Raw genomic sequence first — 19,957 nt, forward strand, 5'->3', positions numbered from 1 at the left:
AACCTTTTTGGTCCACTCTTGCTGGTCTCCTTTGGGTCTGTGTTCTCCAAACACCAAAATTGATGGTGTTCAAGGTTAGGTTTTAATCCAGTGGGGTGCTCAGCATCCCAGCCCTAATCCAGCCAAGCACATGACTGACTTCAGAGAGGTCTGTCACACAGTTAAGTCAAGTTCATGCTTAAAATGTGAATGACTGGTGTCAGAATTCTCTCAGTTGCAAATTCAGACCTTTAGTAAGAAGACCAGAGCCATACATTGCATGGACTGTGTACCTTGTGAAGGAGAAACAAATGTTGACCACATCTCTACTCCTTGTTTTCTATTGCACACAATATGTTATTTCTGTAGATGCCTCTGACTCTGATGCTTTCCCAGCCCACTATTTTTTCTGCTCTTTATGATTATTGTGGTTCACCGGCACGTAGGAAGCGACCACAGAAGATGTGGAGATGGGCCTGGGGAACCCACAGGGAAAAAGAGCTGGCATGGAGGTGGCTTTGTGCTTCCCTCCCTCTGGCACAGACAGATGCACTTTCTGGGGCAGGACAGTACAAATAAGAATCAACAGGTCTTTGGCCATCCAAAATCCCAAGCCATGCTCACATGTGCCAAACCCACCAGCTGCACCCTCTGAGTTTAGGGCCTTGTTTTAAATATCGTGAGGTTTTGAATGCTAACAATGTTAAGATTGGTTTTATTTATCCAGTAAGATTTAGTCTTCAGGGTGTTTAATATTGACATGGAGTCTTCAGGGAGAGGGATTGATTTTGCTTGGCTTTGTTGTAAAGCCTTATGCATCTGGTTACACTTAAGACGTTAGCTTTAGCTAACAGCAAGACTCTTGATAAAATTCACAATTACTGGCAATACTGTGGACATGGACTTATCTCCTGGGCACGTTTTGTAAAATTAAGCTATTTTCATTAAAGAACAAAGAGCAGCATGGTGATGGAGCAGCTGTCATATTTTATTACAAAACACAAATATGTGGGAAATCAATTACAGCATGAGTGAGCACAATGCATATTTCCAGTAATCCCCCACGGCCGGGGGAAGGTAGAAGGCTGATCTGAGTGCAGAAGCAGATGGCAAGCAACTTTAGATAGCTTCACTGCCATTTTTTTCTCTTTCAAGTGTTTGTGCTTCTCCTTTGATCTTCAGAACTTGAGTTTAACGTGTTTCATCTTCTTTTGTTTACTGTTTTCACATTTAACTTTCCTTTTAAATAACTTCTGTTTAGTGGAGTTTGTATTAGTGTGGGGCTTTGTTATCTTCCATGCTGAGGTACTTAAGAAGAAAGACATTTGCTGTCTTTCTTCAGTGTTGTTCACATCCAATAAAATAGTGACTGCTTCACTGCAGAGGGCTTCGCCATCCACCATGCACAACTGTAGTTCTACAGTGGAAAAATCCCACCTCACAAAGTTACTAAGACACTGTGCATGTGAAGTTGCAGTAGACTTTCCTGGAAGGCTGATAATGTGGGATTGTGATGGCACACCCACAACAAACCCCTGTGGAAGTTTGGTTTAATCACTGCTCACTACATTTAGTTCTTAAATTATTTTTAAATGAGTAGGCTGGAATTAATGTCCTCTGTGCATATAACATTTTTATGTTCACCTAAAATAATGTGTGTTTAAAATATCAGTATTTTACAGTGATTTGAAATAGAGCAGCAAAAGCAACATAGGTTGATCTGAATAACCCCATGTGATCTGCATCTCTGCTTTTCTTACAGCTGTCAGAAATGACAGGAACAAAAAGAAGAAGGAACCTTCAAAGCAGGAGTCCACAGAAAACTATGAAATGACAGCAGAGTTAGATGATCTCACTGAGAAGATCCGAAAAGCTCACCAGGAAACCTTCCCTTCGCTCTGCCAGCTGGGAAAATACACTACAGTGAGTATGATTTGAGGCACAAAGCGTTCTGGATATGCCTGGATGATGTGGGTTTTGGAGGCTCTGGACATTTTAAATAGGTGAAGAAGTAGATTCACTCTTTGCACCTCCTAAGCCAGGAAAAAACCAGAGGTGTGTGTGCAAAGGCTGCCTGCTGGGGAGAGAAATTGCACTTAGATGTGAGCGCTACTTAGCGGTATCACAAGAGACTTCTGGAGGATTAATCCAGCCAAACCCCCAGCTCTGAGACCATGAGTCAGTGACATTCCATCATTCATTAGAAATTTCTTGGCTCCCAAAGATGTGATCTCTGCTCGTGCATCAGTAGATTACAACTTTGCAGGTGTAGGGAGTTCTTAAATGCTGCTGGATTACTGGTGATAGTCCCAAAGCTACCAAGGTCAAGGAAAATATGAAATGTTTAAGTAAAACAGTTTCCAAAATGCTCATTTGTAGTTTATTCCTAGAATCATAGAATATCCTGAGTTGGAAGGGACCCACAAGGATCACTGAGTTCAACTCCTGGCTCTGCACATGACAGCCCCAAAAATTATACATCCTTTCCCAGTCTACCAAAAGATCCCATAACAGCAAAAAGTTTTGCTGCTTTTAGAAATGAAAAATCAGCCCCCCAATCAAGAAGCTCAGTACTATGGGAATCTCTCCAGAGATGAGTCAGGGAAATAATTTTTCTTCTATACATATATATGTTGCTAAATACAGGGAAAGTCAGTGATATTAATTGATTAAAGAAAATTCAATGTCAAGTTTGCAAATCAAATAATAAAAGAGAGGATGAAAAATAACTGTTAGATAATGTTTAGAACCTTATCAGTAAATAAATGACTACTGGGTCTTGGCTTGCTGTTGGTTGCAGCAGCATTGACTGTTTCAGAGGGATGTGCAAAACATCCTGAGGTAGTCAAGCATGCGCTCTCACTGCTGAGAGCAGGAGTTTGGGAGCTGGGGCAAGGAGACAGCTGCCTCCATGGTTCTTGCCCTCCAGCCCCAGCTGAAGATCTGGGACCAATCCTCAGAGGCCTGGTGGAATACTGCTCTCACTGGATTGCTCTCTGGTTTGGGTAAATTTTCTGCTATTGAAACAAACATTAAATTTCTGAGTGATGTAGGCAAATCCCTGTGTGCCATCAGTATTCACTGTTTTAGCAATCAGGGTGCTTTTTAATGGCATAATAATCTATTTACAAAACAGAGTGCAAGGCTCAAAACTGAGGTCTGAGTGTAAGACTTGGTATTTAAGTGCAAGAAAAGCAAGCATATGGTGTGATTTTATAAAAAAGCACATTTTTCATCTTGTTGAAAGTATTTTCACAAGCACTCTTCACATTTAAATCTGAGCCCCATGTAAACTGGTTAGTACTGGGGAAGGAGCCTGTCCTCCCCATGTTTCTCTGGTCCTTCCCAGCAGGAACACATTAGAATGTATTTCCACCTTAGCTGGGAGTTAGCAGAGTTAGCAGAACTGCAACTGGTGGGATGGCACTGTACTGCATCCTGGTAGTAGCCAAAGATCCTCGAGGGTTGAAAGATAAACCTTGGCACCTCTACACTTGCATTAGGTACTGGCTGCTGAAGCATCATTAATCTTTTAGCTCTTGAAATGATACAAGTGGATGAAATTGGAGAGGGCCTTGTTGCATAGCACACCCACTGCTGATGCCTTCGTCCTTAGGTTCTGTCGGAACCCCGTGGGGAGTTTATGTCCCTGTTGGAATTTCAGAGCCCTTGTTGAGAGCACCTGGATCTCAGTAATGAGCAGATGAATCTGGGCTGTCTATGGAACACGAGTAGCCATGATATGACTGCTCTCTTTCTGAAGCTGGGTATTGGTCATTCATATCTCAAGCCTGATGGGACAGCCTGGGGCAGGGGATTTCTTGTTTTTAGCTTTGCTCTGTTGGAAGTCCAAAGCAGGGAACTGCTGCACAGGGCTCACCCTCTCCTGCTTTGTCATGGTACAAGTTGCAATAACAGAATTATGCTGAAAGAGTTATTTTTGGCTTACCTTGAATCTTTGAGAGCGATGCAGCTTCCTTCAAACACTGCATCAGAATAATAGCAGTGGTGCTAAATACTGTCTTCTTGCTGCATTCTCATAGTCTGCGTGTGAAGTGCACAGTGTTTAAATCTCACATCTAGGTAAGGTCTGGCAGCCACTTTGGCATTTTATGTAGGACTTCAGTGTTAAGAGCTCACGTGGGAGGGACAGAGTAGTGCTGGGGCTAGAATAAGGGTCACCTTCCCCTCCAGCCTCCCGCCAGCCCAGGGGGAGGGGATAATCCTTTCTGCATCACTGAGGATCCAGAGGGGATCTGGGATGTGGAAGCTGTGTGTGCTGGTCACAAGAGCACAGCTCTGGTGCCTGGACACCACCAGCAGCTGCTGATCAAACAGCAGGGCTCCAACAACAACCTGAGACACTTGAAGCAGAGACCAGAAATCAAAAAACAAAGGAGCACAGAGCCCTTTTTCTAAGTGCTGAGTCCAAGGGGAGCCTATAGGCTAAAAGCCTATGCCACACTGCTTTTTTTGATAGTAACAATCTAGTACATGTGGAAGATTGCCCCCAGTCCTGCTTTTATGCCTGGTTCTGCATGCTGTCAGTCGTGAGGCATGGTGTGCTCACACTACAGAGCACACAGATTGCTTTTATAACCTTAGAGTTTTTAATTTAATTCTCTAAGTGAGAGGTGAGAAGTGAGTGTTTCTAACCAATGTGGATTCCATTGAATTTTGTGAGCGTTGCATTTTGTGAGCCTTGTACTGACAGGGATGTTAGATGGAAGAAACTGTTCTGCAAGGGCAGCCCCTGAGTGCCTTTGGTTACACAATCATTCAGACTGTTTTAAAAGATTTCATTTGTTGCTAAAAAGTGCAAAAAATTATAGGAGTGTAAAATAAAAAAGACCTTACAGAGATATAGTAAAAATAAAAACCTATTCAAGCATTTGGCTTGTGTATCTGGCTCCTCTCACTCTTGAGCACTGCAGCCTGCATTTCCCAGAATGAAGGGTTACATGGTGATTTTTTTTCCGCCACCATTGTGTGTTTTTAGCTGTTAAAAATGGTTTTGGAGAAGCATTTTCAATTATTTTTTTATATCCATCTGCTCTTTAAAAAGAAAAAGTGGCCCCATACTTTGCATAATTAGTAGAAGTCTACTTAAAATAATGGGAGAATAGCCCTTGTATTAAATTCCCTGGGTCATTTGACTTAACAGTTGCATTTGGTGGGCAGTGACAAGTACAGTTCTACCAATGATGAGAATCAGCAAGCTGTTTAAAAGTAATGGATTCCAAAAGTCCATCATAAACAGATCTGTTTTATTACTGTCATCCAGGTAAGAGAGAGTGCCTGAGTAATTTCTCTGGAGATGTCATACTTTATAGTATAATTGAGTGTAACTATACTGCTTGTCCCTTGAGAGTGGTATTATTTGTAAGTCTACAGCTGTGTTACATCCAGCCTTGTGATAAAGGGAGGATAAAACAGAAAACAATTTTGGCTCTGCAGACCCTTGCTGCAGATTCTCCTGGGTTGATCTTGGCTAGCTGGAAGTGAAGAGGTTCCACACACATCTTGACAGCATTTCGTTCTTTGTAAGTGCTGGTCATAGAAGTCACACAGCTATTGTTCAGTGCCATTGAGGAGGAATATATACATATATAAAAATGTGTGTATCTCCTGATACTGGGACTGAGCAGGGACATGTGCCATGGTCCTCAGTGAACTCACTGGAGTTGGAGTGCATTGCTGCTTTTACTAAAGAGGCATCACGAGTGTTCCTGATTAGGGCAGAGTGCCCCTGTGAGCCTTGTTTCCTTTGTAAAGTGGATTTTAAAGACAGTAGGGATTCTGCTGCTGTGTATGTTTCTACGAGTACCTCATCCCATATTGTTAATGTGGATACAGAGCAGCCTGCAATGAAAAAACAAAAATGATGGAAAAAATGGGATCAATTTATGTGGCAAAAATGGCTGTTTAATTGGATTTCATAGCAAGGTTGGGCTTTTCCACTGATAAAGATGCCACTAGGGTGTATTACAGTATTGTTCCACCATATGTGCACTGGTGCATAGGCCTGAAAAACATGTGAGACTGCTCCTGGAAAAGACACCCAAAAACCTGCTTCAGTAAAATATTCAGGAAAAGTCATAGCGTCTGCATCTTTTTCACAGCATGGATAGAGGAGATCTCCAGGCAAATTTAATCAGAGTTTTTGTTTCTGTTGTGCATTTTTTTTTAACCCTGTGTTTTATTGTTCAACCTATACATTGATATTGAGTCAGTTTTGGTTTTTCAATACTTAGAAATGCTGCTCAAAATCTAGCTCTTCTTGTGACACTTGTGTTGACATTCATTAACAGACAGAATGTTAAAACTCTTTCCATTTGTAGCATCTCAAAGGTAATGTGTAAACCACATCAGCTCCAATGCTGAGGGATCTGGCACCTGGCATAATAAAACACCTGGTTATTTTGTATTTTATTAACTGCCCCTTCTCTTCAGTTTGCATAATAGAGAGTTAGATTTACATTGGTTGCGACGGCCGTGCATTTCTCCTAATAGAAGACACGTCAAACTTCCCGTTGCTGGCACTGCAGCATGATAAAGTAACCTCATATGATACTGATGAAGATTTCGTTCACACTTGCTGGTTTCATGCAATGTCTTTTTTTCCAGATGGATACCCTATTGTAAAATGATTTCCTGCTTTAGGCTCTGCTTTGTGTAGCTCTCTGCTATGCCATCTTTCTATGAACTGGATAAACTGCCTATTAAATTTAATTACAGCCTGAATGACTGCACATCTTGATCTTATTTTTCCTCCAATGTACTGTATTTCACCAAGGTCCTTGAAGATGAAATAAAATAAATCTGAGGGATGCATACTCCAGTAGCCGAAAGAAATGTTTCAAAGGGCATTACAATCACTGTTAACTCATTAGTTTTGGACCATTTTGAAGGCAATACTTTAGGTTTAGCATTATAGAGACATTTTCTTTTGTCATTTAAAAAAAAACCAAAAGAAAATAGAGGAAGTTCCCAGAATAAAAATTCAAATAGAAATGATGAAATGAATTAATTATCCCCTAAAGAGAGGGGTAGTAGGAAAGAGCACGCATACTCCTTCAGACTGCTCAGCACAGTCAGCATTTATTTTTTCCAATTAGGGCCTAATGTAAATATTCCTGGCTCAAATCTCCACACTGTTCCAAGTGAGGGTGAATGTCAGGCTGGTGGCGCCTTGGGAACCCGTCAGGACTTTCTCCTTCATGACTGATGGTAGTGGTGGTGTCTTGTGAAGGCAGTGCTGGGATGGGGTCCAGAGCATCACAGCCAAGCTGAGCTCACTCCACATTGCTCCACCAACCTCTTCCAGCCCTGTGTCCTTCCTGTGAACCAAACAAAGCTGACAAGATAATGGCTTCAGTGGCTTTCTAAGAGGTGGATGTCCTCACCATCAGCAGTGGTGGTGGCAGGCTCACTGGAAATGTTTCCTCCAAGAAAGTGTGATCTGTGTAATTTGAATGCTTTTTGATGGCTATTTAATCTGCCATGTCTGTTAGACTTTTAGGTTGAGACTGCTCATTTAACTTTAATTTTAAAGTTAATTTAACATTTTAACTTCAACCAGCTGAGACTTGAGGCAGCTGATCACATGGGCTTCCTCTGCAGCTGGGGAGGAAGCTACTGCCTGAGCATATTTTTATAGGTAAAATTCCTCCTGCAGTGAAGAGGAGATCACCCAGATGCTGAAGGCAGCTGCAATGCACACTGAACTAGGTGGCTTATGAAAGAGGGGGTTGGGGGACACCATCACCCTGGCTGCATCCTAAATAGCATTGGGTCAAATGCTGACAATACACTGCATGTGAGGGCAGAAGGAGATTTGGGTATTTCAGAGCTCTGTCATTACCTGTTTCTTGTCACTCTGCTGGAGTCCTGGGTGGATTGGGGTGGACTCACCAGGTCTTCTCATGACACCCAGTGTTGGTGGGCTGGCATCAGATGGGTCACAGCAGATTTTGAGTGAGACTGTTCTTGGCTGACACATTCAGCTTTTTCAAGGGATAAGTGGCTGTTCCAAATGTATAAAAATGTGAGTTTGATCCCAAACTTCACACAAGTTTCCTATGCACTCTAGAAAATTATGGAGACTTTGAGGTAGGTGAATATAAACATTCCCTGAAAGATGCCACCAAAATGTCCTTGTTACACTTCCAGCAGTGGGGATGTATGTTGGATGCACCATCAAATGAGCACGTAGCATTCATCAAGGCACATGGGATTTTCCTTAGCATTATGTAAATAAATGCTCTGTAAGTCATGGGAGACTGTAGCTTCAGAAAGCTGTGGCATAGCCACAGAGCAGAGAAATTAAGCAGAACCAATTTTGTAAGACCTTAAGTATGTGAAACTGTGTTCCAAATATTGTGCTGCTTTTTCCAGAGGAGGACCCAATATTCTCGTTCCACTGTTCATTTATATTTTCTGGGGTACAACTGTAAATTGTCTTTCTCAATGCACTTATTATATAATGGCAAGGAAGAATAATGAGGATGGCATTTGGAAATGTTTAAGTTCATTTGTATTCCTTGTACAGATGGCCTCTGCAATCATAAGTAACAGAGAAGTATCCAAGGAATTTTCAGGCGATTAATCCAAGTTTAAAACCAGCATCATCCCGACAGCAAGCTGCAGAAAATGTCTGGAATGTTAATAGAAAGTACTTCTGGAAGGAAAACGTGGTTGTTGTTTCCTTCCCTTGAAAACCGATTGCTGAAAGGAACGTTGTTGATTTATGGTGCCTTCTGTCTCTCTGTCTTACCAGAACTCCAGCGCAGATCATCGGGTTCGCCTGGACCTTGGGCTTTGGGACAAATTCAGTGAACTTGCAACGAAGTGCATTATTAAAATAGTGGAGTTTGCAAAGCGATTGCCGGGCTTTACAAGTTTGACCATTGCAGACCAAATAACTCTACTGAAAGCAGCCTGCCTGGATATACTGGTATGTATTTTTAACATCATTGTTCTCCTACTAATGTGTTTTCTATTCTTCTTTTTACTGCAACTGACAGGAAGAGGGGGGTGAAATACGGCCCTGACCTTACTGTTGTACAATTGAACTTACTGGATAGTCTGGTGCAGTCAGAAGATGACTCCGGCACACCTACAGAGGTGTGTTTTGGGGGATGAGCATACTTCTCAAAATAAGTCCTTACACATTTTGGTCTTGTGGCATGTGTAACTGTGGAAAATTTTCTTTACTGGTAACACTGACGAGAGACCTGTTTCTCCTTCATTCCTCCTTCATCCTTCCTCCTCCCTCTGCATGATCTTATGTATAAAGGATACCTAGAGGAACAGTCCACTGTAAAAAGGTTTAGGAATGTGCTGTACCTGTGGGGTCATGAGAGAATTTAAGGAGTAAGACACAAGTCTTCAGAATTAGTGTTTTTAAGGTTTTTATAGGGGAAGCTGGTGTGCCTGGAGCCTGTCAGATACAAGTCTCTGGCACTCATATCCCCCTGCTTTCTCCAGTGCTGCAGGTATCTGTGGAAGTGGCCGATGTAATGCACTCACTACATGTTTTAGCTAAATGTAATTTAATTTTAAACAGGCAAACATGCAACCTGCAGGAGGGAACTGTGCAGGTGGGCTGGGAGTCTGTCTCCAGACCTTGCACTGCCACTATGTCAAGGCAAAGCTGTCTTCCCTCCCTTTGTCTCTGGTTGTTTCTGTCATGCTGACCTTCAGAGGAGCCCTCTGGGATCTCAGCATTTCTTTATAGAGACCTTAGAGGTCTTCAGGCTTTTAGTGGCAAATATGTTTCATATTATTGGTTGTAGCAATAACTTGCAGTAAAACAGTAGGTTCAATGTAAACATATTTTAAATGTTTCATTCTGAGCACAAACCTTCAGGTCCTCATTGAGCCAAGCTTGGCCAGTCTAGAAGCATCTTGTAGGATGGCTACTGTAGATATATTTTTTGTCATGACACGGGAGTTTAAACTGGGGAAGCTGAAGTTGAAGTAATTAATCTTGGAATTTCTAAAAGTGCATTGCTTCAAACAGGATCATGTTGAGGGGGACGTTAACTGCTGTGACCTTTTCCTCTTGTTTTGTCAAAAGCTGTTTGGAAGAATCGCATCAAGAGGACATTGATGAAGGAGGAAGAGGGGTAGGAGAGGGGAAGGGGTATCATTCTTTGGCCTATAGAAAAAGGGAAGGTTGAGGTTGCCCTGCCATGCTTGAGAGTCACCTCTTGTTGTTCCCTTAATCCAGGCACTCATTCAGAGTCAGCCATCTCATTGTTGCTGGGAGTGTCCCTCGGTGGGGCAGGGCCATTCGTTACCGATTGCACGCCTGTCATCACCAGCTCTGTCCCGAGCAGATTCTGTTACCTTCCCCTCACACCAGAGGCAGATGGTGATCAAAAAACTGCAGCATTGCCTCAAGTGTGTTCTGCCAGCAGCAGGGGATGGGAACTGCTTTGTGCTGTGCTGCTGTAACCCATAACAAATAGTTAATACAGAAACTATACAAAAAGGATGGGGAGGAATCAGAATATAGCAAGAACCTGCTCATCCAAACCTTCTACCCCTAAAACTTCAGCCCTCAAGCTGCCATCTTGTTTGCTTGTGCCATGCCCCAGCTCCAGAGTTGCTGGATAAGAAATACCCTAATTCTGTAATTCTGCGAGCCCTGATGCTCTTTGTTGGGGTGGGCAGTGGCAGCTTGCCCTGGGAATGTGCACAGCCTCTGTTGCACAGCATCCCTGCAGCAGCTCCACTCAGTGCTGCCATTGCCAACACTGGCTAAAAAATTGAGGGGACCCTTTTTGGTAGGGGTTTTATCTGAAGTGCCTCAATAAAGGCACTTTGATCAAAGTGTTTAAATAAAAGCCTAGTTGCCAGATCAGAAAAAGAGAATGAAGCAGGTGGTAAATAGTGACTTTATTTCAACTAATTAATGGATAGAAAAGTTGATTCTTTAATACGATTTACCACTTTTACTTTGTGGCCGTTGGCAACCTTCAAGCTCTAGTTATAAACTTCATTGAGGCCTGTCATTCCAGATCACCTGCTCATTCTGTTTTTTATTTTTCACAAAGCCAGAGAAGGTGACACATCCAAGCGAGCAGGGCGTAGTGAGCACCACAGGAGCCTGCAGCTGGGAGGAGCTGAGGCTTTTTCAAAGCCAGGAACAGATACAGCATGGCTAATAGTCCTAACTTTCCTGTGTGACATTTGCACAAACTTTATGTGACTATTTTATGTGCTGCTTAAAAAGAAAATGGGATAATTACCATGGCACAGTAATGCGTAGTGTGCGCGCCGCCTGTGAAATGCTGTATCCATTAAAGCGGCATCACCTGCACATAATCGGAATTGCAGTGCTGCTCTCTATCTTTATTTAAGCTGAACATCAGTACTGGAGCAGTTGCAATAGCACATATTCCCCCTCACAACAAGCCAGTTGTCCTAGTTATGAGTGTTTTGTTTTGTTGTGCCTTGAGATGCAGAGTGAGCGGTGCTGCCCCTCCTGCTGCACCGAGCACCCAGTGGCTGCTGTGTGAGCTCTGCTGAGCAGGGCCATGAGCCTCAGCAGTGTGCCCTCATGATCCTGCTGCTCTGCCATGCCCTGGATGTGTTCCCAGAGCCACAGCACATGGGAGGAGCAGCGTGGGGCTCCCAGGTTGGGTGGCCAGGCTTCCCTGCCAGCAGGACCCCTTCACTGCCCGCCTGCCATTCAGCACCAGCTGTGGAGAGTCTTAAGCATTATTAGACCCTGCCAAGGTCTTTGCTCAACTGGTTCCTGTGGCTGTGGATACTTAAGCCCCTCTTAAACAGGCTGACAAGGGAAATGGTGCCAGGAGCTCAGTAAACTCTGACGGATATGGGCCAAAGAATTGTTTTATGTACAAACAAACACTAACTCTGGAAGGGAAAAAACATCAAGCTTCCTGAGGCAGCTCGAGGCACCAAATGAGGATCATGGAATTTATATCTTGTCTGGTGCCAAAAGGTTTAGGGATAAATATTACTAAAATTCAGTCAATAACCCTTGTAAAAGTGAGTGCTTCTGTCTGCTGGTACGCTGGCCCACCAGCAGCCAAGCATCCCCAGCCTTGCTGGCAAGACAAATATGGAAAGAGTCCAAAGTCCAGACTATCTTAAATCTAATGGATAAAAGCCTTAGAAGCCCTTGAATGCTAATCCTTAATGATGTAATTTTTGTTTTCTGTTGCAAGCCCTGTGCGTTAATGCCAGGCAGGAATTGGTGTGTGCAGAACAAGCTGTGCTGACGGGGTTTGGCAGCGCCACGAGGCATCATTGCTTCAGAGTCAGCTGCCCAGGTTTCTATTCTCAAGGAACTGCCCCAGCCAGCTGAGGCAGCTAGTGTCTAACAGCAGGATTTCTTAAAAAATAGGCCCAGCTTTCCCTACCTAATCTGTTTAAAATGAGTAACAGTTCTGTGGTAGCAGCAATGTCATAAATGCAACTTTCTGGCTGACTTTGGTTTTGTGCCTCTGGTGGGGTTTTTGTTTTGCGCTTTTTAACAGGCTCATAAGAATCCCTAATGCTTTAATATATAAATATTCCTTAAAACAAAGGGCCCTTTAATAATGAGGGAAAACTGTATTTATGGCTGCAAGTGGCATTTAAGAGCAGAGTGACAACTAAAATACTTGGCTTGGTTGCAAAATCTAAACAACATTGAGGACATTGGGAGTTCAGTTTAAAATGGAGAAAGATATCGTGATTTCTTATTTTGAAGTGCTGATGTTTCCCATATGTTCTTCAGTGAATATGAGCTTGAAATCAGCTTTACTTTGACACTGGAAATTTGCCCAAGAACAGTTTAGCAACAATCAGCAATATCCATGGCGTTTCACAGATCCTGATGAAGGACAGAAATTAAAAAAAAAGAAAAAAGAAAAAAAAAGTAAAACACCATTTCAAATGATCTGTCTTGGAGTTTAATAACAGCGTGTTGTGGGATAATGTCAAAGGAATGCAGAGGAAACCTGAGAGCTGATTGCTGCAGTCAAGTTAAGTGCACTGCTGAAAACACATAGTTGATCTTCAGCTGTGCCAGTGCCCAGTGGAGCTGCTGCAGGCTCCCCCAGCTGATGGCTGGGGCAGCACTTGGGATCCAAAGGCCTGAAGGCTGCCCTCAACAAAAACCTGTCCTACTTGTGCCTAAGCCTGAAGTAGCTCAATCCTACCTGACTTTATGTTTTAATTATAAATTTTGCAGGGCCCCTGCAGGTCCCTTTCTGTGCATGCCACAGGGGCTGGATTGAGGCTGAGTAACCTCACCCAGATTTGTTCCCAGTGAGGATTCAACCTGGAAGTTCTTCCTCTGTTTTAGCCCTGGGGGTCTCTTTGCTGAGCACTCCTGTCCTGCACCCCCAAACACAGTGGGGCTTGTGGCTCTGGGGAACAAGGACGGAGCTTTGCTGCGAGGGAGCCAGAGCCTGGTGTGTGGTGGCAGGTGTGTGTTCAGCCTCTGGGCTGTTGGGAAGATGGCTCCAGGGCACCCCAGTCCCTCTGGGCAGGGATCTCTGTGGCAGCTGGTGTCCAGACCTGCCCTCTGAGGGAGGATCTGGGGGATCCCTATCTGCCAGCCCTGCTTGGGCAGCTGCTGGGGAAGCTGCAGGCAGCCTGGGGAATACACCATGGCATTGCCCAATCAAGCTCCCAATCCTGCTCTGCTCATTTGTTGGGAAGGGAGTCCTGAGGCTGTGGAGGGAAGAACTCTGCTTGCTACCAATTGAAATAGCACTGGAGTCAATGGGGCTGCCTTTCTGCCTGGCTGAGCTAAGGGAAAAGCAGTACCAGGTAAGAAGTACAGAGCCTTGTTCCTCCCAGAGTTGGATACCTGATCTTCTTCAGCCATGCACCCTTACTGGAAGGCAGCTACTGTCTGTGCAGGCCTCAGGTGGGAAGAGCTGCACTCCAGTTCCTCTTGCATGCCATTAGAGAAGTGAACCAAGCAGCTCTTGGGTGTCACAGTAAATATGTAGCGTTGGAATCTTTGTTTTCTGGAACACCAGGTATTCTCTGTGTTTCTTCTGCTTTCTGTACAATCTTTTAATGATTTAAAAGAGCAACCCAATGTGAACTTCATGGGAGAGGATGGCCAGTGGTTACTGGCAGTTCTGAATGTGGTAAAGATGCTGCCTCTTTCTTACAGGGTGCTGTGCTTCATAATGTTAACTTTTTCTAATGATCCTGAACGATACATTGGCTACTACATAAAACCTAGCAACCAGCAGCCTTTTAAAATGGCATATATAATGGGAAATTTGTGGTCACTGAGGAATTAATGTGCTGTGTGCTTGTATTTGTGACTCTTGGTCATTGATTTAAGTAATTTCAAGAACTTATTCTAATTCAGGGATAAGGCAACAATGTCAGACATTCCTGTCCTACCACACAAAGTTTCACTGCTTCAAGGTATACCCAGAATGTGAGATAAGATTGTTGCTGAGACAGAAAATAGTTGAAGATCTCCCTGCACAAATACACCCTATTAAGTATCTTACCAAGGAACTGAAGAAGAGAAATGAAAGCTTCCCTTTAGGTGTCCTACAGACCCTCTGTGTTCTCCTCATTCTCCTCCCTGTTTATTTGGAGCAGTGTTGCCAGGCAAAGATGAAAGTGGGAGAAACCAAGCCCAGGCTGGTCAGCTGCCATGTGCTGGGGCCTCTGACTCAGAGCCTCAGAAGCTATAGGAGTAATTAAATTCTCCCAGTGCTCTCTTAAATTCATGTAAATCTTTTTTGTTGTATCTTTAAAACCAAGTAGGATGGGAAATAAATACAGTCAAGCCCTGAAAAAACACAGCTGTAGTCTTAGCTCAGCTAATCAGCCTGACTTCGGCAGGCTTTCAGTTCAGTTTAGTTTTGGCACAAGCCCTCTCCCACCTCTGATTATTTTAAACATTAAGCACTGATATATATAACAGAAATATGTCAACATGATGGACGCCTCTTCTATTAGGTGCTTACGGCCGTGTTCGTGAATTGCAGCTGTACAAATGATCCTGTGCCACCACAGAGGGTGCCACACGTCCTGGCTGTGCTCTGGGAGGCGGAAGCGTTCGCGCACACGCTCCCTCGCTGGCCCTGCTGCCACCTCTGCTGCTGTGACAGCGCTCTCCATGCTGCCCTTACCCCGGAGGCATTTGCTTACAAAATGTAGAGCATCCTCGGTGTTTTATTCATGTGTTTTGCATTCCTCCGTGCCCGGTTAGAGGTGTGAATCCCGTTCTCCCCTCGAAGGCTCTTTCATCCATCCGGGGTCAGCACTGGGTGGCTGTCGGCATACGAGGGACCTTGCCAAAGCCAACAGTGCCTGGGCGTGCTCAGGAACGAGCGGCGCTGTCAGCGGCTCCGCGCCAGGCGGGCAGGGTCTGCCACTGCTGGGGCTCCACAGGGGGAAGCGCCAGAGCCTGCAGGAAGGCTGGCAGCCAACAGGCTGGTGGGGAGGTTTGGTGTTACAGCACACAGAAGTAACAACCACTGTAAAAGAAGAAAAGCTGGGCCAGCTCCTCAGACCACTGGCCTGGCTACCAGGAGTCGTGTGTGCTGCCGTTTGGAGGTGCAGAGTTTGATATTCCGCTGGGGGCGAGCTCCCAGGCTGACAAGGCAAGCAGGGCTCCAAGGAAACCCTACCTGCAGCTGCTGGGGAGATGGAGGGCTTTGTCCCCATAGCAGTGTTTGCCTGTCTGCTCTTGCAGAAGAGAGGAAGGCAGCCCAAAATTCTGCCTCTTCAGCAGCTCACAGCTGTCCACGCTCACTCCCACAAGCTTCCACTCCCACAGCATTGTCCTTGTCAAATATACAACCCAGGGCAGTGCTGCTGTGCAAAAGTGATCCCCAAAATCAGTGAGATATGCCTTTGTTCAAAGAGGTGAGATGCTGTCAGGATCTTGTGGGATCAGAGCAGCAGTTCATCAGATCAGTCCCATGTTATAGTTTGGTGCAGGTGGCAGACTAATGACAGAACTGTTTTTGTGGATGTCACTGTAGTGTGGGTGATCTGAGTGGTGAGAGTTGCTCCAAAGTTTTGATTATTTCATAACTAGGGGGAAATTTCTGTTCTTAGGTTTCTGTTACAGGGAATACACATAGTCAGTAGAGTATATTTGTGTTGTACCTGAGAGTTTTTGTGCAGCTAGAACTGCACAAACTGGAGTTTGTTTTCGGATTGTTCTGACTTTGCCCAGTACTGAAGCTCCACTGTCATTCGCTGCACCGAGAAAAGGCAACAAACCTCTCATGGATTAAATTCTTCAGATTCCATTTTTCTGGTTTTTTTCCACAGATCCTTAGAATTTGCACAAGATACACACCAGAACAAGACACCATGACCTTTTCAGATGGCCTTACCCTAAACAGAACTCAGATGCACAACGCCGGATTTGGCCCGCTGACTGATCTCGTGTTCACATTTGCCAACCAGCTCCTACCTTTGGAAATGGATGATACAGAAACAGGTCTCCTTAGTGCCATCTGCCTCATCTGTGGAGGTATTGTACTGCATGAACTCTAATGCATTTCAAAAGGACAGACATGATCATGTCTTCATTTATGTTCTACTTGTTTAGCTTTCCTTTACTTAAACATATTTTATATATATATGTATATTTGTAACAATATTATATGTATTATATAAGCCACTTAATGCTAAAGTTGTTTTCCACTGGTGATAGTTACTGGTTATATTATGGATCATTTGAAAAAAAAGTACTGAAATCATTCTGTCAAGCAACCAGTCCTATTGTTTGCCTGACAAAGGGCATTGAGATACCTCAAAGAATGGTTGGAGTTGGGAGGGACCTCTGGAGATGGGGTCCTGCTGTGTTTTTGCTAAGCAGTGTATGGGTACCTGCATGAGTGAGCTTTCTTACAGCAAGATGCCCAATTACACAGCTTTTCCTCATAAATATAATTGTGTGCATCTGCATTGGTTTCAGTCACATGGAAGCCATTGGTGATAACCTTCTTTAGCAAAAAAAAAGTGTTATACTTCCAAACTGAGGCTGAAGGGAACTTGAAAGGGTGATTGTCAATTTATATCATAGGCTTAAAATACAAAAAGTGAATTCTCAGATAATTTCCAAAATACTCTGTAAATTTCTGTTGGTTGTTCTCTCTCCTCCTTGACAAAATCTGGATTATCAGTAGAAACACACCTGGTTTAGCTGGGCCATGTTGTTGAAACACAGACTGGGTACTACAAGTGAGTGTTTGAAACACAAGAGTCAATCTTTGTTGGCAGTGGCCCTTAAGTACAAAATCATTCCGATTTTATGTGTCTCTAACCCTAACCCATTAAAAGCATTGATGGGCTCCTGGATGTCAGTGATATGTGACTCCTGTGTCCCGGTGCAGAGGGTGGCATCTGTTGTCATTCAAGCCAGCACTGCCATCTGCTGATTCCTGATGGTAACTCACTTTTCTGTAGTAGTGGTAACAAAAAATAGCTGTAACCTCTATGAGTTACCTGGGTTGCCTATCAGTGACATGTATAAAATCAATTCCAAATTGTTGTTTGCAGCAAGGTGTTTTCCCCTTGAAGAGGGAGGTACAAGAGCAAACTGCTAATTCTTGACCCCCACATGACAAACCTTTCCAGTCACCAAGGAAAAAAATGAATCCATGTTTCAGAAAGTTGTGGTTTATCCTCTTCCTATGGGATGCTCACTACAGAGTGTGCATTGTTTATCAGAGAACAAAATTCATGGAACTGTAATCAAGAACATGGAGGAAATTCTGTGATTTGGAGTTTCTTTTAAAAAATAAATATTTCAAATCATATGAGTGATATGATACTTTTTTACAGATCGCCAGGACCTTGAAGAACCAATGAAAGTGGATAAGCTTCAGGAACCCTTGCTTGAAGCACTGAAAATTTATATCCGAAAGAGACGACCCAACAAGCCTCATATGTTCCCAAAGATCTTAATGAAAATCACAGATCTTCGTAGCATCAGTGCAAAAGGTACAGTTTCTCCCAATAACTCAGCAGGAGTGGCAGTGTTGCATTTCAGAGAAACTGGCCTAGACACCTGGGTTGTTATTTTTTTAACACATCTAACAAAGGTCCTTGTGACCTGATTCTTCCCAGCTTCTTTACATAGTTCCTGCCTTGAAATTGGTTTTGCTTTAAACATGCATGTGCTCCATTCTCCATGCAATTGACAGTGAAAAAGATGTTGTAGGTGCAAGTAGTAGCAAATCATTAGCACAAAGTCTTTGTTAGTCATTTTAGGACAAGATAAAACCTTTGTTAATGTTTACAAGGGGGTTCAGATCAACATGTGCTCTGTATCACCAATGGCTTTTTAAAAAGTCTGGTTACAGACTGCAGAAAACCCTTGTGCAACCATAATTCCCCTAAACTGTGGTCTGATGTATTGGAGATTCAGAACTGATTTGATCCAGCATTTTGGAGATTAATCCAAACTAACCATACCTAAACCCAGAGCAGTTTTTACATTTTATGCAGTTTTGTATGTGCTGGATTGATCCTGTGCAATTCATAGTCTAAGCATTGTCACACATTCTCTAAAGCACAGGTGTAGCTGAATGCTTTCATTTGATCAGAACAGGTTCCCTGATGTACCAGTCTGAAAATAGAGAGTCTAAAGTGCCACAATTCTTATTCTTATGGTGCCTGATGCAGTTTCACCTTCTTACTCTGCTTACTCAGCAACAGATTTGCTACCCCTGACAGATGAGCAGGCACACGAGCTTGTAGGTACAGGTACCTGTGTAGGTTGGATCTGTGCTTTTTGGGAAGATTACTGACTTCATTTGACATGGTTTGGGGAAAGACTCAGGAAAAAAAAAAACCCAGTAGTTAATTCACTCAACTAAACATACTTCTTTTAAATTTAAACCTTAACTGCTCCACTTCAAACTATATAAATCCAAGTTAAAAGATTAAGTTATAGCTATCTTTATAAAAAGAAGTGAGCAATTTAATTGGATTGATTAGAACCAAAAGAAGTAACTTGGAAGGGAAACACCAGAGCTAGAAGCACAAGTATCCTAAAAAGGAACCACTTTACCAGGTTATCTAAACCTTGCAGTTTACCCTCAAGTAAAACAAGCTCCATCCAACTGAATCTACAAAATAAACTTACAGTGGTATTGAGCTATAAAAGCATTTAGGGGAGCCCTTTTGTTCCACTGTTTATACTTGTGGGAAATCCATTTCCACTTCCCTCCTTCTTTACCAGAGTCTTCCCGCTCCTCAAGAACACAACTCCTTATATTCCATTCACAAGAAAGGCTTCTTTTCATTCTGACATAAGTATTTAACTCTAATTATATCATTAATGTTTCATAGTAGAACTAAATCATACCAAGGGATGGTGGTGTCCTGGAGGGCTGGGGATGTCTTGAGTTTCATTTTAAAAGATGTACATTAGACGATAATGACTTTGGGTGGTACCCGATCCCTGAAAGCAAACACCAAAGAAAGCATTAATCTGAAACACTGAGAGTGTCTGCTTTGGCATTAGAGGTATTGCAACCAAAGGGTGAAGTGTTTGTGGGACTGAAGCAAGACAATTCCTGAGTTCTTCTCATCTTCTGAGTTCTCTTATCCCCTGATTAAGTTGGAAGTTTGCCAAACCTGAAAAATTTCTCTGGCTCTGCACTGAATGACCACAATCACTTCACTGCATCTGACATAACAGTGGAAAGCAGGTGTTTAGCATGGCCAAATTGAGTTCATCAGCACAGCTCTGACAATAGCTGGTTTTTGGAGAACCTCTCTGCATCGTTCTGCATTAAGATCTTTCCCATTACAGCTATTTAAGAGACTCTTAAGTCAGCATCCACTTGGAAAGTCAATCATTGCCTTTGTAGATGATTTTTTTGATGCTCCTCATGTAAGGCATAAACACTTAAATGCTCCCTTCCAGCTTGGAGTGTGAAGTGCTCTCTCCAGCATCTCCACTGCAGCAGCATGGATAAGCAGAGTATTTATTTCCAAAGGATCG

General features: G+C 43.3%; 1 protein-coding gene across 8 annotated transcripts in view; it reads left to right on the top strand.

Annotated features, from left to right (window-relative positions):
* RARB (retinoic acid receptor beta) overlaps positions 1-19,957 on the top strand; it is a 320,463-nt gene that overhangs the window by 298,006 nt on the left and 2,500 nt on the right. For all 8 annotated transcript variants that reach the window (XM_071429372.1, XM_071429370.1, XM_071429374.1 and 5 more), the window contains 4 exons: positions 1,742-1,902; positions 8,759-8,935; positions 16,267-16,471; positions 17,788-17,946. In XM_071429372.1, coding sequence (XP_071285473.1) covers positions 1,742-1,902; positions 8,759-8,935; positions 16,267-16,471; positions 17,788-17,946 — 702 coding nt within the window. The remainder of the gene's footprint in view (positions 1-1,741; positions 1,903-8,758; positions 8,936-16,266; positions 16,472-17,787; positions 17,947-19,957) is intronic.

This window comes from Agelaius tricolor, unplaced genomic scaffold (assembly GCF_023055355.1).
Source record: "Agelaius tricolor isolate 1412-34295 unplaced genomic scaffold, bAgeTri1.0.p SCAF_6, whole genome shotgun sequence".
NCBI classification, from domain to species: Eukaryota; Metazoa; Chordata; class Aves; order Passeriformes; family Icteridae; genus Agelaius; species Agelaius tricolor.